This window comes from Colobus angolensis, unplaced genomic scaffold, assembly GCF_000951035.1.
Source record: "Colobus angolensis palliatus isolate OR3802 unplaced genomic scaffold, Cang.pa_1.0 Scaffold707, whole genome shotgun sequence".
NCBI lineage: Eukaryota > Metazoa > Chordata > Mammalia > Primates > Cercopithecidae > Colobus > Colobus angolensis.
In genome coordinates, this window is record NW_012120788.1 from 81,875 (window position 1) to 93,933 (window position 12,059).

The 12,059-nt window shown below is 41.3% G+C and overlaps 1 protein-coding gene across 13 annotated transcripts in view; it reads left to right on the forward strand.

Moving 5' to 3' along the window:
* ABI1 (abl-interactor 1) overlaps positions 1-12,059 on the forward strand; it is a 116,558-nt gene that overhangs the window by 12,913 nt on the left and 91,586 nt on the right. Inside the window, exon 2 of one of the 13 annotated variants that reach the window (XM_011927278.1) lies at positions 8,476-8,526. The exons of the other annotated variants lie outside the window; for them this stretch is intronic. Coding sequence (XP_011782668.1) covers positions 8,476-8,526 — 51 coding nt within the window. The remainder of the gene's footprint in view (positions 1-8,475; positions 8,527-12,059) is intronic. 13 annotated transcript variants of the gene reach the window in all.

Below are 12,059 nucleotides of genomic sequence, written 5' to 3' on the forward strand. Positions count from 1 at the left end.
TTTTTTTTTTTTTTTAAAGATAGGGTCTCTTTCTGTTGCCTAGGCTGTAGTACAGTGGTGCAATCTCAGCTCACTGCAGCCTCAACCTCCTGGGCTCAAGCAATCCTCCCACCTCAGCTTCCCAAGTAACTGGGACTACAGGTGTGCGACACCATGGTTGGCTAATTTTTGTTATTTTTTTTTTAATAAGGACAGGGTTTTACCATGTTGCCCAGGCTGGTCTTGAACTCCTGGGGTCAAGGGATCGGCCTACCTTAACCTCCCAAAGAGTTAAGATTACTGGCGTGAGCCACTGTGCCTGGTCCTCAGAGTTTGCTTTGAATAATGGGAAGACAAACTGGTGATACTCTTATTCTTTTAGAATAATCAGATAATACCATAAAGATGCCAAAGAAAACTGGCAAAAATGTATAGGTTCCCAAGTTGGAACCACAGGAGTTCCAAAAGAAATGCACAGTAAAATGAAATAGATGTATAACTGTATGTATTGTGCTTCTTAGTATGACAGAATTTATTAATTTGTCACATACTCAGTTATTCTGCGACTTTTTACATGTATTATATGTCAGACTGTTTTGTGAATCAGTTTCTACCCTTAAGTGATTTATAGTTGACCTCCTCCATTAATCAAATAACTCAAACTATAATACATTACATCGGCCGGGTGCGGTGGCTCACGCCTGTAATCCCAGCACTTTTGGGAGGCCGAGGCAGGCAGATCACAAGGTTAGGAGATCGAGACCATCCTGGCTAACATGGTGAGACCCCCGTCTCTACTAAAAATACAAAAAACATAGCTGGGCGAGGTGGCGGGCGCCTGTAGTCCCAGCTACTTGGGAGACTGAGGCAGGAGAATGGCATGAACCTGGGAGGCGGAGCTTGCAGTGAGCCAAGATTGCGCCACTGCACTCTAGCCTGGGCAACAGAGCGAGACTCCGTCTCAAAAAAAAAAAAAAAAAAAAGAAAGAAATTACACCTAGGGAAGGTACATGTGACATGAAAGTATATATCAGGTGCTGCCACCTAGCTTAGTGTGTCATAGAAGTAATGTTGGAGTTGAGATCTGAAGGGTGAATATATGTTAACAGAGAACATTTGGGGGAAGGGAAAACAGTGTCTCTGCAGAGGGGAACAGCATGCATACAGGCTCAAAGGTGAGTGAAGGCAGAGTGATTTTGAACAAGTTACACACTTGTGTACTTCAGAGTAAACAGAGTCATTTGTGAAGAGGAAGATAGTTACCTGATAAGGATTTTGATGTTTTCTTTTTCTGAGGCTGATGAGAAGGCATTGAAAGTTTTAAGCCAGCTGGGCACAGTGGCTCATCCCTATAATCCCAGCACTTTGGGAGGCCAAGGTGGGCCCATCACTTGAGGTCAGGAGTTCGAGACCAGTCTGGCCAACATGGTGAAACCCCGTCTCTACTAAAAATACAAAAATTAGCCCGGCATAGTGGTGCTTGCCTGTAGTCCCAGCCACTCAGTAGGGTGAGGCAGGAGAATCACTTGGACCCGGGAGGCGGAGGTTGCAGTGAGCTGAGATCGTGCCACTGCACTCCAGCCTGGGCAACAGAGTGAGACTTTGCCTCAAGAAAAAAAGAAAAAGAAAAGAAAAATAAAGTTTTAATGGGATGATACCTTTTTTACTTTTTATGAAGGTTCCTTTTGTTTAGAGTGGAGAACAGATTGGAAGGAGGATTGAGTACAGATTGGAAGGAGTTCAGAGCAGATTGGAGGGAGGCTAGTCTAGAGGTGATGGTAGCAATTGGTGGTGGTTTTTCTAAAATCTTTTGTTTTGTTTGAGACGGAGTCTAGCTCTGTTGCCCAGGCTAGAGTGCAGTGGTGTGATCTTGGCTCACTGCAACCTCTGCCTCCCAGTTTCAAGCAAGTCTGTCTGCCTCAGCCTCAGTAGCTGGATTACAGGTGCCTGCCACCGTGCCCGGCTACTTTTTGTAGTTTTTTGTAGAGACAGGGTTTCACCATGTTGGCCAGGCTGGTATTGAACTCCTGACCTCAGATGATCTGCCTGCCTTGGCATCCCAAAGTGCTGGGATTACAGGCATAAGCCACCATGCCTGTCCATTTTTTCTAAAATCTTTAGTGCCTGAACTCATCATGGTAGACTGTGACTCTTTATTATTTTTCTTTTCTAAAAAGAGGAGTGTTTGAGGCTGTTGGGATTTGTTGAACTGAAATTCATTCAACAAATAGTTAATTGCCTACTCTATGGAAGACTGTCTGCTAGGTATTATGAGGTGGTGGTATGATGTCTGTATTATTATTATTACTATTATTTTTGAGACAGAGTTTCACTCTTGTTGTCCAGGCTGGAGTGCAGTGGTGTGATCTTGGCTCACTGCAGCCTCCATCTCCTGGGTTGAAGTAATTTTCCTGTCTCAGCCTCCTGAGTAGCTGGGATTACAGGCGTATGCCACCACATCCAGCTAGTATTTGTAGCTTTAGTAGAGACGGGGTTTCATCATATTGGTCAGGCTGGTTTTGAACTCCTGACCTCAGGTGATCCGCCCGCCTCAGCCTCCCAAAGTGCTGCGATTATAGGCGTGAGCCATCACACCCTGCCTTGTGTCTCTATTATTTATAAGCTATGTAGAAATCATTGAAAAGCCTTAAATCTAACAAAAGAAAAATTGGTCTATAGTATTTATAATTAAATGAGGAAATGTTCCGTATGGAAGAAAAATAATTGTTATTTTTGAAAGGTTTTTGATTTTAGTTTGACGACAGTCAGAAGATTGCTTATGGAAAGAGAATATGTCAAGCTGCATTTTTTTTTAAAGCATTTAGGTAATATGTTCCTGTAAAAGAGTCAATACAGTTGTATTAAAAGTCAGACTTTAAATGTCTCTTCTTCTCACCATACTGCTTTTATCCTCTCCCCTCAAACTGTATGCTTGTTTTCTGCCTTTCCAGTTTTTGTACAAAGGATGTGCTTTGGGAAGATTCATCTTGAATTGGTGTGGGATGGATTGGAGAAGGGAGACTGGATGGACAGTGACCAGTTAGAGGACTGTCACATTTGTCTCACTGTAAAGAGTATTTCATGAATTGAGATAGCTATAGTAAGATTGAAAAGGAAGAATCAGCAAGCCTTGGTGAAGGAGATATAGGTGGCTGGGGGGAAAAGGAGAATCCAAAGAAGGCTTATTTAACTGGTATCTATTTTCCTGCAGCATAAAGCTAATGCGCCTACAGAAGGTAATTTGCAGTCACAGAAGTAAATCTATAGACCCCTTCTTTTTCAGCCGTTAGTACACAGTTGGTTTCTGACACTTTCCAGCTTTTACTCCTCCACAATTGAATTGATTGGCAGAGCAGTGGGTTGGAGAATAGGAATAAAGCTTGACTGCTAGCTGGCTGTGTGGGCAGAACGGGGAAGAGGAAGGGGGAAGAGGAGAGGAAAGGGATTCCAATTTCTCTGGCTATATACTTTTGTGGCATGAGGTGCATGTGTCTTTTGATGTTAATTTTGATGTTCTATCCTAACCTTCTGCATTATAGATTGTTGGTATTTTTATATGTGTAGAGTCTTTAGAAATTTTGAATACATATGATATGTGGATTGAAAATGCTCTCTTTTTGAAAGGAACTTTTAGAGAGAATTCTGAGGAACAGTGCAGTGTTTGGGGGTTCTCAGGGCAAGTGTCTCCTAAAGAATGAGTTTAGCTGAGTCATTAATGTAAAGAGTTGAGGGGAAGGGGGATTGGGAGGCAAGGGATATATAGGTAGTAGGAACAGAAAGATAGCAAGGCATGTTTGAGAGAGCTGTGAGTAGTGTCAAGTGCAAGGGAAGGTGCAGGAGATGAAGTCTTAGTCAAAAACATACTTGAACTGCTGTCACTAAACTGTAGAAGATCAGGTCAGTGTTTCCCAGATTTGAAAATAGAAACCGTGTTTTCAGTTTAACACTGGTAAGATGAAATTGTGCTTTTGCTGTGTCCTGACATATTCTGTTCATTTGTCTAGACACATTTCGCATAATCAACGGAAACCATTGGATGAGTGGTTAAATATAAGATAAATGAGTTATAGGTCTGAATCAATCACTTTTGTATGAGCTAATTGTCATAACTTGGAGACTGCTTGCATGAGTGGCTTTATTGTTAGTGCTTATTAATACCTTGTGGTATATATAACTTTTTTTTTTTTTCCAACTCAATTGTATATTTCTTCCACCCATCCTGCCTCTCCTACCTTGCCCCACTACCACAAAGAAGAAGAAGAGAGGTGGCATGGTCCTATCTCTATGAAAATCCTGCCACTCTCATTTTTGGTTTTTGGGTGAGGAGGTACGGTGCTGCAAGGTGGGAAGAATATGTGATATATTAATATGTACATCACTGAGGAGAATTGCAATACATTCCTTTTATAGTCAAGTGGAAGTTTTAGGAAAAGCTTTGCTTCTACACACACACACAGACACACACACACACACATATATATAGATACTTTTTTAAATATAATAATCTCGCTGTGTCATACAGGCTGGAGTGCAGTGGTGCGATCTCAGCCTCAGTTCAGTGCAACCTCCACCTCCCAGGTTCAAGTGATTCTCCTGCCTCAGCCTCCCAAGTAGCTGGGGCTACAGGTGCGTGCCACCATGCCCGGCTAATTTTTGTATTTTTAGTGGAGACAGGGTTTCACTGTGTTGGCCAGGCTGGTCTCGAACTCCTGACCTCAGGTGATCTGCCCATCTCAGCCTCCCAGAGTGCTGGGATTATAGGTGTAAGCTACCATGCTGGGCCCCACCAAGATATTTTGACCTTATGGATACTATAAATCATATAATCTTTTTTCCTTTATCTTGGTGGATTCATGCAAAAGCCAGAGCCAAACTTGTGGCTCTAATTTATTATTTATTTATTTATTTATTTATTTTTTGAGACAGAATCTCGCTCTGTCTCCCAGGCTGGAGTGCAGTGGCTGAATCTTGGCTCACTGCAGCCTCCTCCTCCTGGATTCAAGCATTTCTCCTGCCTCAGCTTCCTGAGTAGTTGGGACTATAGGCGTGCACCACCATGCCTGGCTAATTTTTGTATTTTTAGTAGAGGTGGGGTTTCACCACGTTGGCCAGGATGATCTTGATCTCCTGACCTTGTGATCCACCCTCCTCGGCCTCCCAAAGTGCTGGGATTACAGGCCTGAGCCACTGCGCCTAGCCTCTTGTGGCTCTAATTTATTATGTAGTACTCTGTGGTCTGTATATTAACATCTTGCCTTTATCTTTTATATTATGTGATAAAACCCTGATTTTTGTATTTTGAATTTTCTTGTTTAACTGTACACATTTTTGTACTGGTATAGCAATAGCTAATGGCGTTTCCCTAGACCAATGAAATTGGCATCTTTTTAGGGAGAGAGGGTTAGATTGGCTCTCAGGCTCTGGAATTTTTAAAAAATTCACCAGATAGTGCTAGTGCCCAGCTAGAATTTTTTTTTTTTTTTTTGGATTCCACACCAAAAACTTAAGCCATAAAAGAAAAAATAAATAAACAGAAAGATGTCAAACTGAAAAACTTCTGCAAAACAAAGGACACAATCAACAAAATGTAACAACCTGTGGTCTGGGAAAACATATTTGCAAACCATTGATCTGTTAAGGGGTTAACATCCAAAGTTCATGAAGAACTCAAACAATTCAGTAATAGAAAAATAATCTGATTTGAGAATGGGCAAAAGACTTGAACAGACATTTTTTCAGAGAAGACGTAAGGATGGCTGACAGGTATATGAAAAGGTACTCAACAGCATTAGTCATGGGGAAATGCAGATCAAAACCACCGTGGGCGCCACCTCACACCCCTAGGGTGGCTGTCATAAGAAAGTGAAGCGATAACAAATGTTGGCGAGGGTGTGGAGAAAATGGACCCCTTGTACCCTGTTGGTGGGAGTGTGGATTGGTGCAGCCATGATGGAAAATAGTATGGAGGTTGCTAAAGAAATGAAAAATAGAACTAGCGTATGACCCAGCAATTCCTTATCTGGTCATATACCCAAAGGAAGTGAAATCACCACCTTATAAAGATATCTGCACTCCCATGTTCATTGCAGCGTTATTTACATTAGCCAAGCTGTGGAAACAACCTGAATGTCCACTGATAGATGAATGGATAAAGAACATGTGATATGTATATATCATGGAATATTATTCAGCCTTAAAATGCAGATACTGCCATTTGCCACAACTTGGATGGCCTGGAGGCAGTATGCTAAGTGAAATAAGCCAGGAACAGGAAGAAAAATATTGCATGATCTCATATGTGGAATCTTATAAAAAATTTTAAGAGAAGAGTCAAATATACAGAGTGAATAAAAGAGTGGTTACCAGGAGCAAGTGGGTGGGGGATGGAAAATGTAGGTGAGCGGTAACAAAATAGCAAGTTTGTAGGATGAAAGAGCCTAGAGATCTAATGTATAACATGTAGCTAATGAAAGGACTGTAGCTAATATTTGGAATTCCCGCTAAATGAATAGATTTTTAGCTGTTCTTGCCACAAAAACAAACCAAAAAAAAAACAAAACAAAAAAGTAACTATGTGGGATGACATATATGTTAATTTGCTTCACTGCGGTAACCATTTTGCCTTCTATATGAAATCCCATAACATCAAATTGTACGCTTTAAGTATATATAATAAAATGTCTTTAAAAAAATGAAATAAAATATGTGGTTGATATAAAAAGAATAAAAGCTCACCAGGTAGTGCTGATGTCCACCTAGAGTTGAGAATCAATTTTCTGGAGCAAGAGTGGGCAGGTGCTTCCTGTAAAGGGCCAGATAGTAAATATTTTAGGCTTTGCATGCCATATGGTCTGACCCAATTACTCAACTCGGCTATTGTAGTAAGAAAACCATAGATGATATGTAAAGGAATGGATGTGGCCATGTTGTGGTAAAATGTTATTTGCAAAAATGGGGAGAAGTATTTGGACTGAGGGGCATAGTTTCTTGACCTTTATTTTACAGCCTGAATTTTAATTACTATGCTAGAATCTAACGGTAGTGGTTGATGACGGACCAAAACTGTATTGGTATGGCCCACATACTGAGATGAATGCCTTTTTTAAAATGCTTTTGTTTCCTGTTAATTGGTGTTTAGATTTGTAAGTGATTAAATTATCTATTTGCCTGGGATCTGATATGATAATTTATTAATATAATACTTTTATCTTAGGGCCGGGCGCGGTGGCTCAAGCCTGTAATCCCAGCACTTTGGGAGGCCGAGACGGGCGGATCACAAGGTCAGGAGATCGAGACCATCCTGGCTAACACAGTGAAACCCCGTCTCTATTAAAAAAAATACAAAAAACTAGCCGGGCGAGGTGGCGGGCGCCTGTAGTCCCAGCTGCTCGGGAGGCTGAGACAGGAGAATGGCGTGAACCCGGGAGACGGAGCTTGCAGTGAGCCAGGATCCGGCTACTACACTCCAGCCTGGGTGACAGAGCGAGACTCTGTCTCAAAAAAAAAAAAAAAAAAAAATACTTTTATCTTTTGGTCTCATTTTTATTTTATAATGTACATGTGTGAACAGAATATCCCTCTGTTCACATCTCAGATTTTTTTGGAATAGCAGTAATGTAGAAAATTCAATTGATTACAGTAGAGATTGATACTTACAGTTTTTTAATTTTTATACTTTACCACAGCAGATTAAGAAATTAGGATACACGGAATTTGTCAGGTAGTGTGTCATGGTGGTCCTGATTTTTAGTTTGGAAAATGTGACTAATGAATCACTAGGCTGGATATAGCTAAGACTAATTCTGTGAAGCTGTGTTGTAAGCTGGTTTAAGTGAGTGTCTTAGTCTGTTTGTGTTGCTACAAAGGAATACTTCAGGCTGGCTAATTTATTTGACTCATGGTTCTGCAGGCCGTATAAGAAGCATGGTGCCAACATCTGCTTCTGATGAGGGCTTCAAGTTGCTTCCACTTGTAGCTGAAGGAAAGGGAGCTGACATTTGCAGAGATCTCTTGGCAAGAAGCAAGGTGGGGAGGTGCTAGACACTTTTTAACAACCAGCCCTTTGGCAGTAATAGAGCAAGAATTTACCTGAGGACCCCAAGCCATTCATGAGGGATCCTCCCCCATGATCCAGACACCTCCCATTAGGCTCTACCTCCAGCATTGGGGATCGTATTTCAACATGAGGTTTGAGGGGACCAACATCTAAACTACAGCAGTGAGGAAATATATAATCGGTAGGACAAGGTACTTTTGCTAGTATTCATAGAATCTTGAATTTTTTTTTTTTTTTGATACAGGATCTCTCTATGTCACCCTGGCTGGAGTGCAGTGGTGTGGTCATAGCTCATTGTAGCCTCAAAGTCCTGGTTCCAGCAGTCCTCTTGCCTCAGCCTTACAAGTAGCTGGGACTACAGGCACGTGCTACCATTTTTACCGTCTTTACCATCTTTAAAGTGCTAACTTTAAAGATTTTTTTATTTTTATTTTTTGTAGAGACATGGTTTTGCTGTGTTCCTCTGTCTACTCTCAAACTCCTGGCCTCAAGTGATCCTCCTCCCTTGACCTCCCAAAGCATTGGGATTACAGGTGTGAGCCACCAAACCTGGCACGATTTTTTTTTTTTTTTTAAAGCAGAAGTACTTATTTTTCTCAAGTCAATTAAGGGTGGTGCTGATTGTGACAGTGTTAACTACCACCCTACCTAGTAGTTTGTTAAAAGATGCATTATACTGCTTGAGTAATTTCCTAGTAAAGTTACCTTTTTTTTTTTTCTTTATTTTTGTTTTTGAGACAGGGTCCTGCTGTTGCCCAGGCTGGAGTGCAGTGGTGTGATCTCGGCTCACTGCAGCCTCAAACTCCTGAGCTCAAACAGTCCTACCTCAGCCTCCCCAGTAGCTGGGACTATAGGCTCATGCCACCATGCCTGGCTAATTTTTATATTTTTGTAGAGACAGGGTTTTGTCATGTTCTCCAGGCTAGTCTTGAACTCCTTAGCTCAAGCAATCCACTTTCCTCAACTTCCCAAAGTGCTGGGATTACAGGCGTCAGCCACTATGCCTGGCTAGTTAAATTTATGTGGGCATGAATTAAAGATGTGATTTTGTCACTTCAGTGAAGGATAACCTAGAAACGTGTTAAATGTTTAATTTTCGTTTCTTCCATTTATAGAACCCTATGTGTAGAACATCAATTGTTTCATAGATCAAAAACGTTCTCAGTTATCCTGAGAACATTTTCTTTCTCACTCTCCTCTCTTTACCCTCCCAGTGAATTAAAATTCATATGGTTTGCAGAGTGGTTAATGATGACTTGGAGTGGTTCATCTTAGAGGCCACATTAGAATTATATTTTGTTCATTTTTAGAATTATAAATGGAGGCAGTGTGGCATAGTGGCAGACTGGTCTTTGGGAGATGTAGTGGTTCTATTTTTCCTAGCAGTGTTATCTTGGGCAAGTTACTTAACCACGACAAATTTCTTTTACCTCTTTTTTTGCTAGGCTAAGTGGGATATTTCACTTAAAGCTGTCTTTCTTGTGTACATATCACAGAATACATATTACAACAGAATCCTTGTCTCCTTTTTTGTGTCCTCTGATTTCCACAATCTAGTTTATAAAACTGCACCTGAAGTGATGTTTCTAAAGCCTAAAACTAGTCACTTTTTTTCTTCCTAAAAATTCTTCAATGTTTCCCCACTAGCCTTACACTGAAATCTACATTCCCTAAAATGCTCTCAAGGGCCTATAGTGTTTCTCCAGCCCTGTGGTATATTCCCCCATTGCGTCTACTGTTATAGGCTTACTCACCTTTAAACCGATACTGTTCATTTCATTCTACTTGGAACCCCATCTTCTGCTTCTTCCTCTTCCCTTCCCCTAAACTGCTTCTGATGTTTAGAACATTAGGTGAAATGAAGTTCCCATACCTCAGATGCATATGAAAGATTAAGAGTTGGCCGGGCGCAGTGGCTCACACCTGTAATCCCAGCACTTTGGGAGGCCGAGGTGGGTGGATCACGAGGTTAGGAGTTTGAGACCAGCCTGGCCAAGATGGTGAAACCCCATCTCTACTAAAAATACAAAAATTAGCTGGGCATGGTGGCAGGCACCCGTAATCCCAGCTACTCGGGAGGCTGAGGCAGGAGAATCGCTTGAACCCAGGAGGCAAAGGTTGCAGTGAGCCGAGATCATGCCACTGCACTGTAGCCTGGGTAACAAGAGCAAAACTCCATGTCAAAAAAAAAAAAAAAAGATTAAGAGCTGTATAAAGATCAGTATCGGTGCCTTCATCTGTGAAACCAAGATATCTGCTTAGGTTACTGTGAAAATGCTTTGAAAACTAAGCTGGGTGTGGTGGCTCATGCCTGTAATCCCAGCACTTTTGGAGGCTGAGGCAGGTGGATCACTTGAGGCCGGGAATTTGAGACCAGCCTGGGCAACATGAGGAAACCCTATCTCTACTAAAAATACAAAAATTAGCTGAGTGTGGTGGCACACACTTGTAATCCCAGCTACTCAAGAGACTGAGGCATGTGAATCGCTTGAACCTTGGAGGCAGAGGTTGCAGTGAGCTAAGATGGATCGCACCACAGCACTGTAGCCTGGGCAACACAGTGAGACTCTGTCTCAAAAACAAAAACAAAAAAAGAAAATTAAATCCTAATTATATGTAACTGTTAACAGTATTGCTGTCAAGTATATATTTTGGGTATTTGTAAGAAGACATCATTTCCTAATGTTTAAAGTTAAAGATTATTCTAATTGTGAACAGAATTGTGTCCCCCCGCCATCCTTATGTTGAAGCCTCAAACCTGTCTCCCCCACCATGTGACTGTATTGGAGCTAGGGCCTTTAAGGAGGTGAATAAGGAGGTTAAATGAGGTCGTAAGGCCAGAGCCCTGATCCCATAGAACTAGTGTACTTATAAAAGAGGAAGTCACAACAGAGATTGGTCTGTCTTTGCCATGTGAGGACACAGCGAGAAGGTAGCTGTCTGCAAGCCCGGAAGAAATCCCTTGCTAGAACCAGACCCTACTGGAACTTTGATTGTGGACTTCCTGGCCTTCAGAACTGTGAGAAAATAAATTTCTCTTGTTGAAACCATGCAGTGGTATTTTGTTAATGGCAGCCCAAGCCGACTACTACAGATTAAAATATAATTTCCTTGTGGGAAAGGCAAACTAGAGTGATTTCTCAGGTAACATTTTAATGAGTAACACAACCAGCTGTAAATTCCTGGACTAGTTTAGAAAACAGCCTCAGTAATTTGAGAATTATCTTAGTAGATCTTTTGTCTGTGTAACTAGGGGGGTATTACTGTAAATTGTTACTTTCTGGTTTAGCCAAGACCCTTTTTATGAAAGTACTTTCTCCTCCCATATAAAAGTTAAATGATTTAGGATGCATTTGGTTATAAGTAATACAACTCAGTTAACTTAAACAGTAAGGAACATTTACTATTTCGTGTAACAAATTCCAAGGTAGGAATTTAGGGTTAGGGTTAGGGTTAATTCTTCAGCTCAGTATCATCAAGGATTCACTTTCTTTACATTTTCACCCTCAATTTTGGTGAGGTGGTAGGGAGGTACTGTTAGCCTTATTCTTAGTCTCCTGGTATCTGCAAGATGGTTGCAACAAAAATGTTACATGGTTATTGTGGATCATTTGGAAAATGTCACAAGAGGGAAAGGATGAAAACATAAATCACTCATAATCCAACTATTTACATGCGTTATCTTCTCATTGGCATATTAGTTTATACAGGTACTAATTATATCAAACAAAATTAGGTCACACTGTTTACACAAATATATGTTGTTCTTTTCCATTAAGATACTATCAAGAGGCCAGGCACATTGGCTCACGCCTCTAATCCTAGCACTTTGGGATGCTGAAGCGGGTGTATTGCCTGAGGTCAGGAGTTTGAGACCAGGCTGGCTAACATGGTTAAACCCCGTCTCTACTAAAAATACAAAAAATAGCCAGGTGTGGCGGCTCATGCCTGTAGTCCCAGCTACTCGGGAGGCGGAGGCAGGAGAATCGCTTGAATCCGGGAGGCGGAGGTTGCAGTGAGCTGA